Genomic DNA, 22,468 nt, shown 5'->3' with positions numbered 1-22,468 from the left:
CGCTTGGAGGTAATCAGCTGTTAATGATAGCGCTCCCGTTGCTCAATACAATAATTTCATCGGAACTTGTCCGGGTACACTGACCCCAATATGCAGTCCTTATGTTTTGTCACCAAACGCGTTTCAGGGCTTACTGCTCCTTCATCAGTGGTGGACTGTATATTGCACCTTCGCTCCCTATATAGGAAGGTGTCACTTAAGGGAGGTACGGGTTCGGTGAAAAGTAATATATGGTCAGGATCAGATGTTTTAAATCTCTATCCTTATCTATATATATACCGTATATATAAGGAGCGAAGGTGCAATATACAGTCCACCACTGATGGAGCAGTAAGCCCCGAAACGCGTTTGGTGACAAAACATAAGGACTGCATATTGGGGTCAGTGTACCCTTAAATAACCCCAAGGACAAGTTCCGATGAAATTATTGTATTGAGCAACGGGAGCGCTATCATTAACAGCTCATTACCTCCAAGCGCAGGATATACCGGAGAACACATAACCACGCGGGATGCCACGTGGAACGCCGCCTTAGCGCAACTATCGAAAGACCGCGGCTAGTTATCCATCTGTCACGGCTACCTGCATCGCTGATACAGCGCATCTGAGGACAGCGGTAATACATCTACCCGCATAATTTGGCCAAAACGTACCATCATAGCATTAATATACAAAGACAGCCACGATACATCTATATACCTTCTACGGTATTCGGGGTCAACGGATGGGTAAGGTAACCTACAATCCATGCACTTTCTAACATAAATGGAGAAGCGGCGTAAATAGAAACTTACCTGCAGACCAATATTGGGTTTAGGATTTACGGCCATTTAAGGGCAAATTGTGGGTTCAGCATTGATATACCTGTGAACAAACAAGGAGCGTGATATATACACTGAACAAAAATATAACCGCAACACTTTCGGTTTTGCTCCCATTTTGCATGAGCTGAACTCAAAGATCTGAAACATTTTCTACATACACAAAAGACCCATTACTCTCAAATATTGTTCACAAATCTGTCTAAATCTGTGTTAGTGAGCGCTTCTCCTTTGCCGAGATAATCCATCCCACCTCACAGGTGTGGCATATCAAGGTGCTGATTAGACAGCATGAATATTGCAGAGGTGTGCCTTAGACTGCCCACAATGAAAGTCCACTCTGAAATAAGCAGTTTGATCACACAGCACAACGACACAGATGTCGCAGCGTGCAATTGGCATGCTGACTGCAGGAATGTCTACCAGAGCTGTTGCCGATGCAATAAATGTTCATTTCTCTACCATAAGCCGTCTCCAAAGGCTTTTCAGAGAATTTGGCAGTACATCCAACCGGCCTCACAACCGCAGACCATGTGTAACCACAACAGCCCAGGACCTCCACATCCAGCATGTTTACCTCCATGATCGTCTGAGACCAGCCACCCGGACAGCTGCAGCAACAATCGGTTTGCATAACCAAAGAATTTCTGCACAAACTGTCAGAAACCGTCTCAGGGAAGCTCATCTGCATGCTCGTCGTCCTCATCGGGGTCTGGACCTGACTGCAGTTCGTCGTCGTAACCGACCTGAGTGGGCAAATGCTCACATTCAATGGCGTCTGGCACGTTGGAGAGGCGTTCTGTTCACGGATGAGTCCCGGTTTTCATGGTTCAGGGCAGATGGCAGACAGCGTGTGTGGCGTTGTGTGGGTGAGCAGTTTGCAGACGTCAACGTTGTGGATAGAGTGGCCCATGGTGGCGGTGGAGTTATGGTATGGGCAGGCGTATGTTATGGACAACGAACACAGGTGCATTATATTGATGGCATTTTGAATGCACAGAGATACCGTGACGAGATCCTGAGGCCCATTGTGCCATTCAACGACCATCACCTCATGTTGCAGCATGATAATGCACGGCCCCATATTGCAAGGATCTGTACACAATTCCTGGAAGCTGAAGACATCCCAGTTCTTGCATGTCCAGCATACTCACCGGACATGTCACCCATTGAGTATGTTTGGGATGCTCTGGATCGGCGTATACGACAGCGTGTTCCAGTTCCTGCCAATATTCTGCAACTTTGCACAGATATTGTAGAGGAGTGGAGTGGCCTTTTATTGTGGGCAGTCTAAGCCACACCTGTGCAATATTCATGCTGTCTAATCAGCACCTTGATATGCCACACCTGTGAGGTGGGATGGATTATCTCGGCAAAGGAGAAGTGCTCACTAACACAGATTTAGACAGATTTGTGAACAATATTTGAGAGTAATGGGTCTTTTGTGTCTGTAGTAAATGTTTCAGATCTTTGAGTTCAGCTCATGCAAAATGGGAGCAAAACCAAAAGTGTTGCGGTTATATCTTTGTTCAGTCTATATAATTATGCAAAATTGAAGGGGGAAAAAAACCCTCCACACCATTCAGTTAAATATTTGGAATATTTGGAAAGCATTATTGATTAATCCACATACTCCCCATGCTTTAAGGTGATGTAGATTTTATATAAATTAAGTGCATAGTGCTACGTATATTGATGCAACTATTTGTATTAATTATCTGTAAGTTTTTATACTTTTTTTTATATACCAGTTGTTTTAGGATTAAAAATCTTTTATATTGCCATCTGAATATTCCCTGTGTCATCCAGATATTTTGTGTGTCCTCCATTTTCTTCCCCAGGTCTCAGCCATATACCTACATCTTAAGGACAAAGGACATTCGTTGGATGACAGCGAGGTTTGTGCAGCGTACTCAAGTTGTGTGTAGAAATGTGTTCCTGGGTGTAGTAGTGCAATAGACACTAACCTGAGACGGCTGACTCTCTGCATAGGCAGGTGATGGTAGGAAAATGTTCGTGACGCCAGTGCCAATTAAACGGTGGCACGCCGTTTGCTGATAGCAGGAATAACTGAGGAACCACGTGATGTTAAAACAAAACTCCAACTTTAGTAGTTTCCATATAGAGACATTAATGGAAGCACAGTTCCTTTGCATACAGTTGATTTTTCAATACGGTCGATGCAGGCAATACAGATTAAGCAAGGTGACTTCAGAGTGTGAAACACACAGGACTTGCAGTACAGGAGCTTGCACTCTATTCCTGACTGATCCTGGGACATAGAAAATCTTCTCCAAGGCCCAATACCTTAACTCTGGCGTATATCCTTGGTTCTCTCTTTATAAAGTACCTCCTCTGTTATCTTGAGTACCTCTTGCTTTCCATGACATGCCTCTGTCTCTCCCTCAGCTTCCTCAGCCTCTAGAAACTTCAGCACACTCTAGAAACTTCTGAACTCTAGACTAGACTGACTTTTTCTTCCCTGACTGGGCCTTATATAAACTAGGGCTCTCTAGCTCCCTCTAGTGACTAGAAGCTGGAATGACACCCCTAGCAGGCCTGTACATGCAAGTGTCACAGTAACAGGGAAATACATAACATTACATTACACGACAATTTATAAAGATGACATATACCAACTTCCCCATAAATAAGGGGGGACGACAGCACACCAAGTGACACTTTTGTAGTGACGGGCATTACAGTCCCCGTACACTACATTTGCATCTTCAGACACAGAGGAAGACTGGTTCAAAAGAGGTGTGAAATAAGCTATTTATGTGAAATTGGAGAAACCAAGCTTGAATAGGGGTGGAGGGGTGCAACATCATTTATCTGCCACTTACAGTGCTACTCTAACACCTCATTGCAATAACCATCTTATTCCTGTGAGATTCTTGACCCCATGTTGATTATGATAAACAGATTATGCTGACTGAAGCATGAGCCACCAGTATTTAATGCCAGAGATTTCTTGTATAAGTCATTCTAATTGACAAAGCCAGTTGAATGACCAGCGAAATGCTTTAAAAAAATAAAAATAAATACAAGGTCCAGTGACTCTGACTTATTACTACTAATAATACCCAGAAAGTGCGCGGACTGAACCAATAAATTGAATTTTATATTCATGGAATATGGAACGTGTGCGGAAGGTGTTGCTGAATGTGATAAGGTGAGCAGATCTTGGCATAGCCGCTGGTGGAAACCACCAGCACCTTCTGAAGGGGTTAAGTACATGATTCTTCCATTATCCTGTACAACCCACCTTCACCAGGGGGAAACTGGTTTCTGTTTTTTTATGGGCCACCCGATCCTCTGTTCTCAATTAAATAAGTTGCTGCCACTGGGGTCTCCCTATTAAAAACACATGGTCACTTGGCCAAGTGTAGCATGCATGTAAAGGAGGACTAGCTGTCAACTGAGCAAGTGGGTTATTCCCCTCTCCCCAACGAGAACACATGCGCACTCGCTGAGCTCCGGACACAGGTATTGAGGAGGGAGGGGGAATGGCCGTTAATCAAGGACTCATTTGATAGTCATTTACATACTACCTTTAGAATGACCCTTCTGTGTTCTGGTGTTCCTATCCCGCTTCATTGTTTTAGGTTTAGTTAAAACTCTGGAAGGTGGAGCTGGTTTGCAGAGGGGTGAAGAACCTGCGGGTTTTCATCCAGTGATTGTTGGGTCTCCTATAAGGTGCACCATTAAGCCCCATGGTACGCTCAGCATTTACAAACTACCACCGTGTGTAGATCCATTCTGCACAAGGGGCTTTCAAATGCTAAAAGGGCGAAGAAGGAGCGACCTCATGTCTCACGAACTACTCCACTTTAAGGGTCCATTCACATGTCCGCATGTATGGATCCACATTTTTTTCGCAATTTTGCGGAACGGGTGTGGACCCGTTTATTTCAATGTGGCTTCAAAAGATGTCCGCATCCGTAGTTCCATTCGGCGGCCCCACAAAAAAGATAGAGCATGTCCTATTCTTATCTGCAGCCTCGGACAAGAATAGGCATCTCTATCACAGGGCCGGCCATGTGCAGTCCGCAAAATGCGGAACGCACATGGCCGCCATCCGTGTTTTGCGGATCCGCAATTTACAGACCACAAAACACTTGCGGATGTGTGAATGGACCATAATACGAAGCCTTATTAACCTGTTCACATGTTTTTGAAAGGTAGGAGAAGACACAACCCCAGTGCACCAGGACGACCACTGAGCCTCTGGTTTTATTCATATCAAATTCCCTTTATACGTAAAATAAGAATTGACTCATGAAAAATAAAACACATTTATTAATTCCAATTATACACATGACGTGGCTTATTACAGCGGTCTGCGTTATAAATTATTAGTATTGCATTAATTAGGCTAATGTCACTTTCTGTCCTCTTCCGTGCGTCTGTCCACTTGAGCTCTTCGGATTTTGGAATTTTTCATAGCTGGAAATACAAGTTTGAGTGAACTGTTATAAAACTGTCTGAATCGTTGCATGTTTATTAGGTACAAAACTGCTGACAGCTGCCCTTTAAACCCTGTAATCTCCAGCTGCAACCTGCAAATGCTACTTCTGCACTCCCTTGTAGCTGGCGGAACAACACCTCAGATCTACAAGATCATGATAGCACTCACAGCCGTCCAATAACTTAAAGGGGTATTTCCATATTCTAAAGTGAAGGCATCACTATGATCGTAGGGGGCGTGACACTTGTGACCCCCACCAATCTAGAGAATAAATCAGCGCTATGGCCTAGACACAGTTTTAGGGTCCATTCACACGTCCGCAACTGTTTTGCGGTCCGCAAATCACGGACACCGGCCATGTGTGTTCCGCATTTTGCGGACCGTACGTGGCCGGCACTATGATAGAAATGCCTATTCTTGTCTGTGGCTGCGGACAAGAATAGGACATGTTCTATTTTTTTGCGGGGCCGCGGAACGGAAGTGCGGATGCGGACGCCCCTGGCCACCCAACTGTGCAGGGAACAGTGAATGGAGCTGTGCTTCAAATCCCCTGCACTGTGGGTAGCCAGATCTAACAGGCTCCTTCATTCTTCAATCTTGGGGCCCCCAAAGGTCGCACCCCCACAATCATAACAAGTGACATAAAGGTATGGCATATTCTAGCATTATCTCAACAATTTAAAAGGCAGGTGTACCTCTCTAAAGGGGATGTCCCATTATAGCAACTTATCCCCTATCCACAGGGTAAGGAATAAGTGTCTGATTGACGGGGGTCCGATTGCTGGGGCCCCTGCTGATCACGAGAAGTAGTGGCCCGTGTTCCCTCGTCCTAATGGCGCAGCAGGCGTGCGTATGCACCGACGCTCCATTCAGCTCTATGAGCCCTTTGTATTCAGCTATATCCATCAGTCCCATAGACTTGAATTGAACTGCAGACATACATGCATGTCTATCACTCCATTCAAACAGGTGAACACGAGCCCCCAGCAGTTGGACACCCACCCATCATACACTCCTGTGCATAAGGTATACGTTATAATGGGACAAACATTATAAAAAAGACACTCCAGTGCAAATGTTTTTCACAGTGAAGGTGGATTTACACTGCATGAATATCGGGCAGATTATCAGGAATGAACGTTTCTGCGAATGTTCGTCGACAATCTGCCTGAGTAAATGTGCTGCCGATCGAACGAGCAATGTGGTGGTCACCTCACCAGAGAAGAAGAAGTGCACCCTTGTGCCTACAGAATGTTTAACGCACAGATAACACTGCCTTCCTGTGTGTTTGGGGGGGGGGGGGGGGGGGGGGTCAGGTTGCAACCGGCCATTCATTCACAAAGGACTAAATACAGCTAAACAATGAAAGCAAAAACTTCCCCGGTAGAAATAACATGGCTGCTGGGCTAAGAAAGCAAAAGTGAAATAGTTCAGGATGTAACTGTTAAAGGCTCTTTCCATCTTGCAGACGTGGCACATCCTCAGGATATGCTGTAAATGCCTGATATGTTGGGATCCCACCAATGTGACCCTCAATTAGCTGCAATACCGGGACCCTGTGATCCCCCATTCACCGCGGCAAGTTTTACCCTTCTAAATCAATAAAGAGGTGTCTCAGGCGTATTCTGTGGCTCTGCCATAAATGTGTATGGGCCGAGACACTGGGAAAAGACTGGGAACAGACCATTCATTCCTGATCATTGCCCACTTGTTTACATGCAGCAATCATACCCTCTGTATGGGGGGGGATGAATGATTTCTACTGTGATCGTTCATCCCCATACAGATTCATGGTTTGTTGGCAGCATATCCATGTTCACACAGTGAGATGTGCTGCTGACAACTGACGAATGAGCGATCGATGGCGCATTTACACAGGCCAATTATCGGGAATAAGCATTCATAGGATAACTGCCCTGATCCTCGGCCCATGTGAATACCTATTTAGCTAGCAGAATTATAGGTGAGTGCTGAAGTGTTTCTTTAAAAGGGTTATCCAAGTTTATATTGAAAGTCCCAAAATGCTATTAAACGCTATCTTAAAATAACTGTATTTTTCAGACTATAAGACACTCAAAAGTGAGGGAAAAGTGGCAGTGCATCTTATAGTACGAATGCCAATGGCCGCTTCCATTATTAAAACAGTCATCGCTTTGCGGGAGCAGTGAGGGAAGCGCTGTGCTGGCTCTACTCACCATCCCTGGTCTTATTCTGGACTCTTACAGCATCAGGATGTAGTGCATGTAAATGCACACTATCACCTGACGCTGTGCGACGTCAGGTCACAGTGCAGCGCGGGTCGGAAAAAAGCCATGGAGGGCGAGTGGATCTGCAGAGTGACAGCGCTGTCCGGAGCAGGAGAGGTAAGTTTATTTATTTTTATGTCTGATCTGAGGTCAGATAGGGGTTTGAGCAGAGGCCGATGGGGGTCTGAGCCGAGGCCGGTGGGGGTCTGAGCCGAGGCCGGTGGGGGTCTGAGCCGAGGCCGGTGGGGGTCTGAGCCGAGGCCGGTGGGGGTCTGAGCCGAGGCCGGTGGGGGTCTGGGCCGAGGCCGGTGGGGGTCTGAGCCGAGGCCGGTGGGGGTCTGAGCCGAGGCCGGTGGGGGTCTGAGCCGAGGCCGGTGGGGGTCTGAGCCGAGGCCGGTGGGGGTCTGAGCCGAGGCCGGTGGGGGTCTGAGCCGAGGCCGGTGGGGGTCTGAGCCGAGGATGATGTAGGTTGGGGAGGTCTGATCTGAGGCTCATGGAGCTTAGGGTTCTGATCTGAGGTCTAATGAAGAATGGGGGACTAATTTGGGAGTCTCATCTGATGTCTGATCTATGGTATAATATAAAAATATATTTTCCTTATTTTCCTCCTCTAAATCCTGGGTGCGTCTCATAGTCCAGTGTGTCTTATAGTCTGAAAAATATGGTACTTTGCACTGTTTCCAGCAAAGTATCTTTTTTATCTCTTTCTTTTTGTCCCCCCCCCCCATGCACCACTGCTAATCTGTGTTATTATAGGCAGCCTGCTGGGCAGCGTCACATAACCCATTTCTCTGTTTTCTGCCTGCAACTCTCAAAGCCTCTTGCATGCACTCTATATGTCTATTACATCCCCTGCTCCACCAGTAAGTCTCCTTCCCCCTCTGGTAGCTGTAAGTATAGTTCCTCATTCAGTCTCTTTCCCACTCTAGCAATCTGATTTGGACTGAAAGCATTATATATATATATATTATATTAGTTATTCCTTACAGATGGTTGAAGAACCTCCAGTCTTCTGCACTTATAGACGGTCTGGTAGTGGCAAGTGCTGCCAGAAGGTGCTTTTGGCCAACGCACATTTTCTTCTTTGATTCCATCTGGCAGTGAGGCGGCTCCTCCTGATTGATCAAATATAAACAGATATTTTTTTATAAAAAAAAAAAATAATCTAAAATAACATACATTTTTGGAGTTATTATTAAGTAAACTATGAGATGCTTGTAGATGATGTACTATGGACAACTCAGAAGAGGTTAGTAGTTTATTCATAATTACTGCCATATACTAGGTAACGCTGTGTATGGGCACATTGTATAGATCAGGGGTGCACAACCTTTCACCCGACGCTGATCTGCTGGGCAGCCAATTATCAGGACAAGGACAGGCTTGCAATGTAGTAGTCTGCAAAGCTACAGGTTGAATGCAGCCTTTTTTAGTGGTGACCAAAATGATCTTTTTGATCAGCCTGGACTAATGCTACCACCACTGATCTCCTTGGGAAGGAGCCCAGCAAAATGTGACCCAACTCCTGTAGTCTATTTAGTCTCCCTAAAAGACATTAGCGTGCCTATTGAAGTCTTTAGTCCTTATTACCACACCTAAGATGCCTTTAATCATCAATGTATCGGCCCCTCTGAGCTTAAAGGGGGTGTCTGGTTTAGTTATGCTGTATTACAGGCACAGACTTCACTTCTGGGGTCCTCTGTTCAGGTAGCTTATGCAATAATGAAGCAAGAGCTGAGACAACTCATGTCCATATGGCCTGTAAGGGCACAGAGATGTCATAGAGGGTGATCCTACCCACCCAAGATCCCCCTCTATTACCATTGAGAGCGGCACCCGCTCTGGCAGACTCGAGCAGCCCCCACATTACATGGAAATAATCTCAATGGCCTCCATGGGATACCACGTTTGACCTGCAGCAGCCATGGCCGAGGAAATGCCTGGTTGCCCATGTCTTCTGCCAGCAAAATCAGTGGTTGTCGGAGGGTTATTTGTGGTGTCTGCATTTTAAAAGGGGTTGTCTCTTCTGAGACAATCCCTTTACCAAGTTGTACCAATGCTCTGTCAGCTATAAATGTTGCTTGCACTATGGGTGGTATATCTCAAAACCTTCTGCGTCCACTACATCGTCTAATTGAGCTGCATCTATAGATGAAGGGCTAGATAGCTATTGGTGAGGTGGTTATACCAAGTTCTTGTAGTTGGTAAGAGCGGTCTCGGCACGGGCATTCTGGCAGTGCTCCTGGAGATCTTCTTGTGCGGAGGAAGTTAGGAACACTAGAGGTTGGGAAGACACCAATTCTCCTACAGACAAGCCAGTGAAATCATATGTAATGGAATTGCTTCCAGATAAGCTGTGGCAGGTCTGTAAAGACAATTGAAGGAAGACATGTTACCTGTGATGGCCGCAATATCGCTGTGATTATGCACCGACGCCTGCAGTTAAAGGAGTTCTTTGGCGTTTTGTTCATACGTCACAGATTACTGCATTAATTTCCTAGCATGGTCTGTGTTCTAAGTCGGTCGCATCACTGAAGCCGGGATTGTCCGTTCACATTCGGCAAACCTCTTTTTGTATTGTAATGACTTTTCCGATGACACACATTTACATGTTGGTGTATTAAGGGGTTAACAGTCCCTAGGATAAGGAGTTGTGCAGCAAATTTTAAAAAGGGTTTTTCCAGGATTTTCACTTCAATGGGACTGAGCTGCACCTAGGCCATATGATGAATAATCAGGGGCAGATTGGCCATAGACCCTTCAGGGACATTTCCTGATGTGCCAATGCCTAGGAGGTCCACCCAAGCTGCCAGACAGATTCATCATGATCCGATTCTCTCTTATGCACCTGGTCAGCAGCCACAGGTGCCCTCCTGAATTCAACTATATCAGTGTCCTCAGGACAGCGATACAGTTGAATCCTCTGGCGCTGGTTTCAGTATTTTCTGCTGCATTGTGATATTTGGTTCAGTTGGGGCGGTATATTGCCCTGCACTAATGTATTGCTGGCCCTGCCTACATATGTTGGCCCTGCCTACTTCTGTCCTGCCTTCTGCCAATTTGGACCCTCCTACAACATGGGGCCACTTCTACCTTTTTTTCCAGGGCCGCTTTTAGTCCCCTGTCCGACCCTGCCAATAATCGTGACGTCACTGGCCTAAGAGCTTGCGGCTCCTCCGAACAGCTGATCCCCGCCGACCTCATACTGATGACCTATCCGGAGGATATGCCAACAATATGAAATTCTCAGAAAATGCCTTTAAGTGCAAAGTGTCCCATGAAGATGGTGTGGTGATCAATCGATCACTGAAGGTTCAGCTTCTCCACTTCTCAATGACATGTTATTGGGTGTGTGTGGGGGGAGCCGAGGATACCCGTACGCATTAGTATATGTTAACCATTTAAATATTTAAATGTTTTGGACGGGCTGGGTCTGTCAGAGCAGCAATCTGTTCTGGCACATAGAAGTGGATCCTGGGCGCAGTACCCTCCATGATGGTGCTCATAAGCCCTAATGATGCAAGTGGACAGGGGCCGACATGGTGAGAAATGCATTGGCTGCACTAGATATGGAATACTTGGAAGTTCAAAGGAACACTCCAGGCAACATTTCTACATGGTTTGAGCCTGAAGGAGCGATGCATGACAGTGTCAAGTCCTAACCACTTCAGGCCTTGCACAAGGCATAACACAGAGCTTTGCCTGATGATGTCCTACTAGCTAGATGTCCTACTAAACTGGTGCCCATGGGTGCACCCACTCGACAGCTCCCCCTAAGGTGTGCACTGTATGCTAATCAATGCACCTATCTTTGCCGACTGCCGTGCAGTTATCATACTGACTCTTTTCATGTACAGGTTCTTCTCAAAAAATTTGCATATTGTGATAAAGTTCATTATTTTCTGTAATGTACTGATAAACATTAGACTTTCATATATTTTAGATTCATTACACACAACTGAAGTAGTTCAAGCCTTTTCTTGTTTTAATATTGATGATTTTGGCATACAGCTCATGAAAACCCAAAATTCCTATCTCAAAAAATTAGCATATTTCATCCGACCAATAAAAGAAAAGTGTTTTTAATACAAAAAAAGTCAACCTTCAAATAATTAAGTTCAGTTATGCACTCAATACTTGGTCGGGAATCCTTGTGCAGAAATGACTGCTTCAATGCGGCGTGGCATGGAGGCAATCAGCCTGTGGCACTGCTGAGGTGTTATGGAGGCCCAGGATGCTTCGATAGCGGCCTTAAGCTCAGTGTTGGGTCTTGCGTCTCTCAACTTTCTCTTCCCAATATCCCACAGATTCTCTATGGGGTTCAGGTCAGGAGAGTTGGCAGGCCAATTGAGCACAGTAATACCATGGTCAGTAAACCATTTACCAGTGGTTTTGGCACTGTGAGCAGGTGCCAGGTCGTGCTGAAAAATGAAATCTTCATCTCCATAAAGCTTTTCAGCAGATGGAAGCATGAAGTGCTCCAAAATCTCCTGATAGCTAGCTGCATTGACCCTGCCCTTGATAAAACACAGTGGACCAACACCAGCAGCTGACATGGCACCCCAGACCATCACTGACTGTGGGTACTTGACACTGGACTTCAGGCATTTTGGCATTTCCCTCTCCCCAGTCTTCCTCCAGACTCTGGCACCTTGATTTCCGAATGACATGCAAAATTTGCTTTCATCCGAAAAAAGTACTTTGGACCACTGAGCAACAGTCCAGTGCTGCTTCTCTGTAGCCCAGGTCAGGCGCTTCTGCCGCTGTTTCTGGTTCAAAAGTGGCTTGACCTGGGGAATGCGGCACCTGTAGCCCATTTCCTGCACACGCCTGTACACGGTGGCTCTGGATGTTTCTACTCCAGACTCAGTCCACTGCTTCCGCAGGTCCCCCAAGGTCTGGAATCGGTCCTTCTCCACAATCTTCCTCAGGGTCAGGTCACCTCTTCTCATTGTGCAGCGTTTTCTGCCACACTTTTTCCTTCCCACAGACTTCCCACTGAGGTGCCTTGATACAGCACTCTGGGAACAGCCTATTCGTTCAGAAATTTCTTTCTGTGTCTTACCCTCTTGCTTGAGGGTGTCAATGATGGCCTTCTGGACAGCAGTCAGGTCGGCAGTCTTACCCATGATTGCGGTTTTGAGTAATGAACCAGGCTGGGAGTTTTTAAAAGCCTCAGGAATCTTTTGCAGGTGTTTAGAGTTAATTAGTTGATTCAGATGATTAGGTTAATAGCTCGTTTAGAGAACCTTTTCATGATATGCTAATTTTTTTAGATAGGAATTTGGGGTTTTCATCAATATTAAAACAAGAAAAGGCTTGAACTACTTCAGTTGTGTGTAATGAATCTAAAATATATGAACGTCTAATGTTTATCAGTACATTACAGAAAATAATGAACTTTATCACAATATGCAAATTTTTGGAGAAGAACCTGTATATGTCTTGGGGTGTTAGGAACATGGTTCTTCTAGGACAGTCAGCTTGGGAGGAAGGGGGGAAGGTTGTGGTTTTTTATACTGTGCGAGGATAATGAGGGGACTGCAATGCTGGAAGGAAGGTAGATATCAGAATTTCTGAAAGGTTTGTTTCTAGATCTGAAAGGATCTAGATATATATGCTAGCTGGTGCCCCGATATTCACCGGAACAGATGTGCTGTGGATATGACAATTATTTGATGAATGGATTAGTGGTCAATGACGCAAACAGCAATAGGTAAGAGTAATACAAAGAACCACAGCATACAGCGATGATCTTATGGACGCCAGATTGAAGGAAGAACGTAACCGCTCGTTACAGAATCCATGAATATTACACATGTACACTGATAAGCCATAACATTAAAATGGGTGATGTGAATAATATCTTGTGACAATGACCCCGGAAATCAGGATGGGCAATATTAGGCAACATGTCAGTTCTTGTAGTTGATGTATTGGAAGCAGGAAAAATGGGCAAGCGTAAGGATCTCAGCAACTCCGAAAAGTGCCAAATTGTGATGGCTAGAAGATTGGGTCACAACATATCCGAAACGACAGGTCCTGCAGGGAGTTCCTGGTAGGTAGTGGTTAGTACCTACCAAAAGTGGTCCAAGCTTGGAGAGTCAGTGACTGGTGACAGGGTCATGAGCGACCACGGCTCATAGGTGCATGAGGGGAGTGAAGGCTGATCCATATGGTCCGATTTCACAGAGAAGCTACTGGAGCAAAAACTGCTGAAAATATTCCTGCTGTCAATGATAGAAAGGAGTCAGGACATGGCAGCTTGCTGTGTATGAGGCTGTGGACCTGCAGAGCAGTCAGAGTGCCCCTGCTGAACCCTGTCCGCAGCTGAAAACGCCTACAGTGAGCATCAAAACTGGACCACGGAGCAATGGAAGAAGGTGGCTTGGTCTGATGAACCATTATATCATGTGAAAGGCTAGATGCATGTGTGGGAAAGACAGGGCACCAGCTAATGGAAGAAGACAAGCTGGAGGAGACTGTATGATGCTCTGGACAATGTTCTCCTGAGAAACCTTAGGCCCTGGCATAAAGTGGATGTGTACAGGGCAGTCTTTAACGCGGGGCAAAAGGGGCAGCTGCCCCGGGCCCAGTTGCTCCTGGGGGGCCCAAGCAGCACTCCAGATGGCGACCAACAGGACTTTTTAGCCTTGTCGTCATTTGTGACAGGGCTGCCGCACTGTAGCCGAATATTGCGGCGGGGCATGGGAGCTGCGCACTGCGCGTCCCAGCGGCCGCCCCCCATCCGGCGCTTTCCCTCAATATGATTGCAGAAGCGCGACCGAAAGTCACGTGACTGTTGAGGCTTCAGGTGTGCGGAGCAACGGCTCTCAGCTACAAGAGAAGGAAGATGGTGTCAGCGGTGGCCAAGCAGATAGCGGCGGAGCAGGTGCCTCATCCCGTGTACATATAGATATATATACTGTATGGAGACCAACCCCACCGCCCGCTCATGTCCCGGGGCTCCGCCCTCTAGACAGTTTGTGTGTGTCAGGCACATGTCTAATGTCTCACCCTGCATTTATAATCTCCTGTGTCATACAAAAGAACGAACTGTAATCTGTAACGTCATATAGGGGGGTGACGTCAGTGCTGTAATTAGCCTCTTATATGTGGAGAGCGGTGATGTCACTGATGTAATATATCACTTATAAGGAATATACTACATCAGTGACATCACCGCTGTCCACATATAAGTAATATATTACATCAGTGACATCACCGCTCTCCACATATGTGGACAGCGATGATGACACTGATGTAATATATTACTTATATGTGGACAGCGGTGATGTCACTGATGTAACATATCACTTATATGTGGAGAGCGGTGATGTCACTGATGTAACATATCACTTATATGTGGAGAGCGGTGATGTCACTGATGTAATATATCACTTATATGTGGAGAGCGGTGATGTCACTGATGTAACATATCACTTATATGTGGAGAGCGGTGATGTCACTGATGTAATATATCACTTATATGTGGAGAGCGGTGATGTCACTGATGTAACATATAATTATATGTGGAGAGTGGTCGCCACTGCGCCTTAAAATTTGCAGATGGCGACAAGACTTGTCATAGGCTACAGGCCTGAGGTCTATTTGGTAGTGAAATCCCAGCGCAGGCAGGCGTGATGATGTCATCATGCCCGCCTGTGCCAGGACGCACAGCAGTGAGGTGTGCGCATCTGCGTTGCACCATCCCGGGCCGTTCCAGCAGCTAGTGAGCGCCAGCGAAAGGACACAGATGAGTATAAGATTTTAGCTTTTTTTTTAGGGTGTGGGAAGGCAGGATCCAGGGGGCCCAAGTAAATTCTTGCCCAGGGTCCAATCAATGTTAAAGACGGCCCTGGATGTGTACCATGTACCACCTACCTAAACATTGTGCCCTTCATGGCAGTGGTGACCCTGAATGGTAGTGGCCTCCTTCAGCAGGATAATGCCCGAACCACACTGAAAAAATTGCTCAGGAATGGGGAACATGACAAAGGGTGCAAGGTGATGACTTGTCTCCAAATTCATGAGATCTCATTCCAATTGTCATCTGTGCTGGAAAAACACTGAACCGGAACTCCCAAATTGTACCTTACAGGACAATACTACCCAAGCAGTTTTAATGTCATGGCTAAAATATACAGTATATATATATATATATATATATATATATATATATATATATATATAATATATTTGTTTTTTTTATTGGAGATGAAGAAATGTGATAAATGGACCATAAACACTTTCACCTGCATGTGTGGACATGCAATAGTGCTCCCAATCTTACCAAGGCTAGTACCTGATCTGAACTGCCATTCCCCAAGTCAGAGTCATTGGAGCTGCCAAAATAAAGCCGCCATATATTGGACTTTGAATCATCCGGAGGAATTTTCACCATATCCAGGGAGGTAAAGGACTGTTCCAGGGCACTGTCTGGTTCTCCTGAAGATTCATCTGATGCACTGCTGTGGTTCAGGAAAATCATTGAAGATAAGCTGGCGTCACTGTCGGATCCAGACCCGCTGTCCTAAAACAGGTAAGTTAATGTCTCATTGGCAAACACACACAAAAGAGGAAGCAGTCGATGTAATGCATGGATGGGCCGCATCCGACACAGCATTCCCGCTCATAAAGGGGGCCCTGAGTGGGGGATTTGTTCTGTGACATTCATATGCCATTACACAGCATACAGACAAGGACTGTTCTCATGAGAAAACTCCTTTAAAGGGGTTGTCCCATGTTGACATTTATAGCATATCACTAGGATATACCATAATTGTCTGATAGTTGTGGGTGCCACCTCTGGGACACGCTCCTATCTGGAGAACAAGGCCCCGCAGCAAATGCAGAGAGCACCACGCACAGCATCCTCTCCATTCACTGGTATGGGATTTTCTAAAAGAGCGAGATAGTGAAATGGGGGGTGCTCATACCTGGGGTGCACTGGGTGCTAGGCTTGAATGGATGGCCTCCAGCTGAGCATTATATAACAAGGCCTTCAGATCCGCTCCTGTAAAGTTTTCTGTCCGACTAGCAATGTACTGAAAATCCACATCGCGGTCTAACATCATGGAGCAGCTGAGACCTTTCAGGATTTCATACCGAGACACCTGTATAAAAAATAAACAGCAAGTAGAGATGCAGTATAAATCATGAGGGACACAGCAGCAGCCTGAGCCAAGGAGATAACAGGAGATGGGAGTGCTGAGAAGTCTGAAAGCCATTAGGTAGTGATGTGGAGGTGATGTGTGGCAAGGTTTATTTTAGTGGTTCTGAAGTAAATGTACTGCTATAAACTTTCTAGGCATGTAAGAAAGAGTTCCATTGAGGACATCATCAGGGTAAGATGTGTCTTGCTATTACTACCTCTCTTTGTATCATACGGACATCAGCCAGATCCCATGTTGGGAACTGGTTGAGGGGGAGCTTCACTCATTTCTTCACAGCTTTGGTGACTGTTACTTAGTTTTCTCTGGATGTTATTTTTTGTATGTATATTTATTATTAGTTTAGTAAACTTTTTATGCACCTAAGCATTGTTGAGCCTATCTTATTCCCAGATCTGAGAATTCATGATAAAACAGGTGAGTAGGTCAGTACAACCCAGAAACACAGGGGTAAAGTATATGCAATACTATTAATGATCTAATAGTGGGCCCTTTGCATGGACGTGGCAGCGGAGTCTGAGACACCTCGCTCAAAAGTATTCTGTTTTGACGTGCATCGAGTCAGAATGAGTCCATAGATGTGTTCAGCTTATAGAACAGAACCACGATATGCACATAGCCGAACATACTCCAAACATGGCTGACTGACCTGGTCTGGAGGCGGACAGTACAAACATTCATCCAGGCGGCCAGGTCGAAGTAGGGCAGGATCAATCAAATCTGGGCGACTGGTGGCTGCCAGAACATAAACTCCTAACAGAATAATCAAAGGCAGAATGGGTTAGACCATTTATAAAAAGTCCAGCCGCTCCATACAGTTTAGGTGGCCCTTTATGATAAAGATTTTACCTTGTAACCCCTCCACCCCATCCAGTTCCGTCAGCATCTGATTGACCACTCTGTCAGTGACTCCTGTATTATCGTGTCCTCTTTGTGGCGCAATGGAGTCAAACTCGTCAAAGAACAAGATGCAGGGCCTGGCAGCCTGGGCTCTGTAAGCACACGACATCCATAGATGAAGGCTAAACTGGGGAACTGCTATCTACGCAATCACTAACAGACTACATTGCTTTAGTTCAAACTGCTAAGGCAGGGCACACCGAAGAAACATGGGCACTGCTCGTGTTATATGGTGGCCTCTGTCCTATGCAGTCACATAAGCATGGTCGCTTGGACTGTGCTGAAGGCAAGTGAACCCCTATGAGTTATTACTACCTGAATCAGGGCTGCTTTAGTCATAGAGCAAAAGTGATCGGGCAAAGGGGGCAAGGTTACTGGGTGAAGCCTAAAAGGGGGCACTATGAATTTGGGTTCATGTAATACAAGGGCAGAATGAGGCACTCCTCTGTGTTACGTTTATATGCCCTAACCGGACAACCCCTATAACCCGCTTTGTCCAAATACCCTCCCTTAGACCACCCCTTTAATCCCACCCTTTCCCTTTATCCTGTTTTGTTTCATATTACTATTAAAAATATGTCCCAAGAGGTCAGCCACCCCCTGCTCCTCCTCACTGTCCTGTATGTGGCTGCAGCAGGAGCCTCCCCCCCACAATGACGACTAAGCACCACCACTTGGCTAAGACCTGTCCCTCAGCCGCTCACCAGCGAAAAATGGAAGATTATGAGGGAGATTTATCAAAACTGGTGTAAAGGAAAACTGGCTTAGTCGTCCATAGCAACCAATCGGATTCCACCTTTCAATTCTGATAAATGAAAGGTGGAATCTGATTGGTTGCAATGGGCTACTAAGCCAGTTTTCCTTTACACCAGTTTTGTTAAATCTCCCCCTATGTGTTTTAGGCTACATTCACACGACCGTATGATTTTTGCGGAACGTGTACGGACCAAATCATTTCAATGGGGCTGCAAAAGATGCGGACAGCACACCGTGCGTGGTCTGCATCCGTAGTTCCGTGGCCCCGCAAAAGAAATAGAGCATGTCCTATTCTGGTCTGCAATTGCAGACAAGAATAAGCATTATCTATGGTAGCGGTGGCCTTGTACGGTCTGCAAATTGCGGAAAGCACACGAGCCGGTATCTGTGTTTTGCGGATATGTAAAACACTATGGTCATGTGAATGTGGCCTTAGGAACATGCAGAAAATCTTGGAAACACACAAACAGTGCGGGCGAGATTATCTCCTGTTTACAAATTTTGGTCATTTCTAGGCTTAGTGTCCCTTTAAGGGCTCGTTCACACGAACGGGCACCTTCCGTGGGACAGGCGCATGGGGATCGCAGACCCGTTCACTTGAGTGTGTCCGCGATCCCTCCGTTCCGCAAAAAGATAGAGCATGTTCTATGTTTTTGCGGTGCGGAGGCACGGAACGGAACCCCAGAAAGCACTCCGTAGTTTTCCGTTCCGCATTTCCGGACCCATTAAAATGAATGGGTCCGCATCCGTGATGTGGAATGACAATGGAACGGTGCCCGTGTGTTGCGGATCCGCAAATGCAGTCCGCAATACGGGAACGGGACACCGACGTTCGTGTGAACGAGCCCTAAGATGGGTCCTCATGGATAAGCTGATCACAGAGGCCTTGATGCTGGGACCCCCTTTCCCCCCAGGAGTCATCTGTAATATAGGAGAGGATCTACTAGTATAAAGGGGCTGCAGTGCTTGCCATAACTCTCTGACTCCCATCAGCCTCTCTTGCCTTCACTCATGGAATACGATGACAGGCATTAGACTGTATTATAGTCTATGGGCTATCTTCATCTCTTACCAGTGAAGCTAAGTGTTACCTGGTAAAGACATCCCGCACGGCCTGCTCACTGGCTCCAATATATTTGCTGAGAAGCTCAGGACCCTAGAGGACACAGATAAACAAACCATTGTTTTCAATGACCCAAACAGGTTGTCTAACATTTTTTTTTAGTATATCGTTTTTCCTGTTTCTTTCTCACATTCTGACATACTTTGTGTATCAGTTTCTGACCATAAGATCTCTGCTTGCTGAAGCAGCTGGAAACATTTTTGATGATTCAAAGGCTGTAAGTTTGTATAGACCTCTTCAGCTGTGGACTGATATGAGCCATTGCAGCATTTGCTGTGTTAGGTGGGCAGCATGTCGACCAGGATAGATCATCGATTTCAGATCATGGGGGTCCGATACCTGGCACCCCCAACGATCAGCTGTTTATCTGCAGCTTCTGGCACTGGAAATAACACAGTGGACGGAGCTGGAAGCAAAATGCTCAGTCCTCTGTGTAATGGCCGTGCCGGTGTACTGCAGCTCAGCTCCCATTCAACTGAATGGCTGCTTAGAATTGCTGACTGTGGGGATGTCTGGTATCGGACCCCCATTGTTTTGATACTGATGACCTATCCTGAGGGTAGGGCATCGGTATCTAGAGCCCAGATAACCAAGCACTGGACCGCACAGGGGGTATCAGCCTTGTAGTTCTCAGTTCAATCAATAAAACCTACAGATCATCCCGCAAACAAAAAAAATTAGCCCTCACACAGCTCCATAGACGTAAATATAAAAAAAGTTAAGGGGGTCAGAATATGGCGATGCAAACAAAAATTATTATTTTTTTTGTTATTTTTTTTTATGCATTAAAACACAAGAAAAATTATATAAAATGTGGCATCGCTGTAATCATGCTGACCCGGAAAATAATCCGTTTTACTAAATAAGGAACACCGTAAAATCGCAGAATTTCATTTTTCCAATTCCACACTAGTTAGATTTTTTTTCCAGCTTCCCACTACATCATATGTAATATTAATTAGTGCTATTAGAAAGCACAACTTGTCCTGTAAAAAACAAGCCCCATATGGCTACGTCAACAGAAAAGTAAAAAAAATTATAGCTCCGAGAAGGCAGAGGGTAAAAAATGGAAAATGCAGAAATGGAAAATTGTTTCCTCTTTAAAGGGGTTGTCCAGGAATTTTATATTGATGACCTATCCTCAGGAAAGGTCATCAATATCAGATCGGTAGGGCTCCGACACCCCCGCTGATCAGCTGGTTGTGTGAGCGCATTCCTTCACCTCATTGTTTACCTGGTCGCCGTGAACATCGCAGCGGCGAGCAGTGTAATTACAAGAAGCCGTCCCATTCACTTCTATAGGACGGCTCTGTAGTATACGCTTGAAATAAGAAGAAGCGCGGTCTTCTCTTCAAACAACTGATCGGCGGAGGTGCCGGGTGTCGGACCACCGCTGATCTGATATTGATGACCTATTCTGAGGATAGGTCATCAATATTAAAATCCTGGAAAACCAAACCCCTTTAAGAGGTAAAGGGGTTGAACCACGAAAAATATTCCACAGTTTTCAAACCAGCACCTGGATCTGAATACTTTTGTAATTGCATGTAATAAAAAAATTTGCATAGCCACTGAGTTATTGAGTAAAATGTATGTTTATAGTGCCACTTCATTTCTTATTTCTTTGTCCTGCTCACTGAGAAGGCCGCACATGCTCAGTTTCATCCTTCAACTGCCTCCTGAGCTGTGATAGGTAAAGCATGGACACGCCCCCTGAGCTGTGATAGGTAAAGCATGGACACGCCCCCTGAGCTGCAGCAGAGAAGACCCTCCCCTGAGCTGCCAGCTTGATATAAATCTAGCAGAGCAATGAATGGGGAGATCTCTGGATCCATGTGAGGTACAGGGCTGGTATTTATCGTTTAAATCTACGTCTTTGCAGAAAAAAAACTGATATGAAAAAGATATAATAAGAAATTAAACATCAAAGATTTTTTTTTACCTTTTTATATAAGAGAAAACAGTGTTAAAAAGGTGGACATTTACTTTATGCCCCTCATGTAATTCTGATTGGTGTAAAATCCCTTCATGATATGTGACATTATTAGTACTGAATGCACATGGTGTTTGCATGCGTTACCAAAAAACACGGTTATCACCTTAATACTGATGAAATTCATCCCGCTTTCATGAGCAATAACACCAGCCAACAAAGTCTTCCCGGTGCCCGGGGCCCCATACAGCAGCACACCAGATCTGTGCCGGATTGGGAGGTTTGCAAATAACTCTGGATACTAAAAAATAATAATAAAAAAAAAAAAACATGAACCATCTTCATTTAAATATTTAATTTTCTCTCTATATAGTTTTCTTCTTCACATCATATATATGAGAAATAAATAACAGCCATGATGTAATGTAAGAAAAGACATGTTAGATTTCTGAGACTGCACCTTGGCCGGTAACTCAATGGTGTCCTTCAGAACCTGCCGTACAGAGTGCAGTCCTCCCACCACAGTCCAGCCCTGGTCCTTCGGCTTGTGTAAATTGGCGTTCTTCAGGGACATGGGGGTGAAACCTTTAAGGGCTTTCTGTAAGTCTGATGTCGACAAAACTAAATCTAAAAAATAAAATAAAAACGAATGCGAAAAAATTTACAAATATGGGAGGTGTGTAAGTTCCCTTTAGGTTATATAAGAAATATCTTAATCAGGGCCAAGTGGATGAAGGAGGAAGAAATAAGTGAGCGGAAAAAAATCCTAGTAACCCCTGGTTGAAGGGTTGAAGGCAATGGACACCTTCAGGGGACTGCATTTTACTAATTTTGGGCTAAAAAATATTTTTTTTTCAATTGGTCTTTATTAAAACCGTTCAGCCATTTCTGAGATACAAGGGTTAAAAATCAGTCTGTTTGCAAGCTGTCACAGTCTTTGAATTTCGTCCGTCTGACCGCCCACGTGTGGTTCTTATCTCTGTTCTCCTGAAATAGTGTTGAGCGAAGCAACAAATCGAATTTCCTTGCGCTGCATGGCAACAAA

The 22,468-nt window shown here is 45.3% G+C and overlaps 1 protein-coding gene across 4 annotated transcripts in view; it reads right to left on the bottom strand.

Annotated features, from left to right (window-relative positions):
- Positions 1-5,105: 5,105 nt before the first annotated feature.
- The window catches only part of PEX1 (peroxisomal biogenesis factor 1), a 53,984-nt gene continuing 36,621 nt past the window's right edge, over positions 5,106-22,468 (bottom strand). Inside the window, exons 15-24 of one of the 4 annotated variants that reach the window (XM_040431180.1) lie at positions 21,884-22,050; positions 21,590-21,724; positions 19,459-19,523; positions 17,561-17,703; positions 17,361-17,464; positions 16,478-16,654; positions 15,832-16,071; positions 9,727-9,903; positions 8,526-8,653; positions 5,106-5,270 (exon numbers count right to left, since the gene is read on the bottom strand). In XM_040431180.1, the coding sequence (XP_040287114.1) occupies positions 5,195-5,270; positions 8,526-8,653; positions 9,727-9,903; positions 15,832-16,071; positions 16,478-16,654; positions 17,361-17,464; positions 17,561-17,703; positions 19,459-19,523; positions 21,590-21,724; positions 21,884-22,050 (1,412 nt within the window). In that variant the 3' untranslated portion in view covers positions 5,106-5,194. The remainder of the gene's footprint in view (positions 5,271-8,525; positions 8,654-9,726; positions 9,904-15,831; positions 16,072-16,477; positions 16,655-17,360; positions 17,465-17,560; positions 17,704-19,458; positions 19,524-21,589; positions 21,725-21,883; positions 22,051-22,468) is intronic. The other 3 variants (XM_040431181.1, XM_040431182.1, XM_040431183.1) reach the window with 3 other exon arrangements.

Source organism: Bufo bufo, chromosome 5 (assembly GCF_905171765.1).
Source record: "Bufo bufo chromosome 5, aBufBuf1.1, whole genome shotgun sequence".
Taxonomy (NCBI): Eukaryota; Metazoa; Chordata; class Amphibia; order Anura; family Bufonidae; genus Bufo; species Bufo bufo.
Note: the sequence above shows the minus strand (reverse complement) of the source record. Positions and strands in the feature narration are given on the sequence as shown.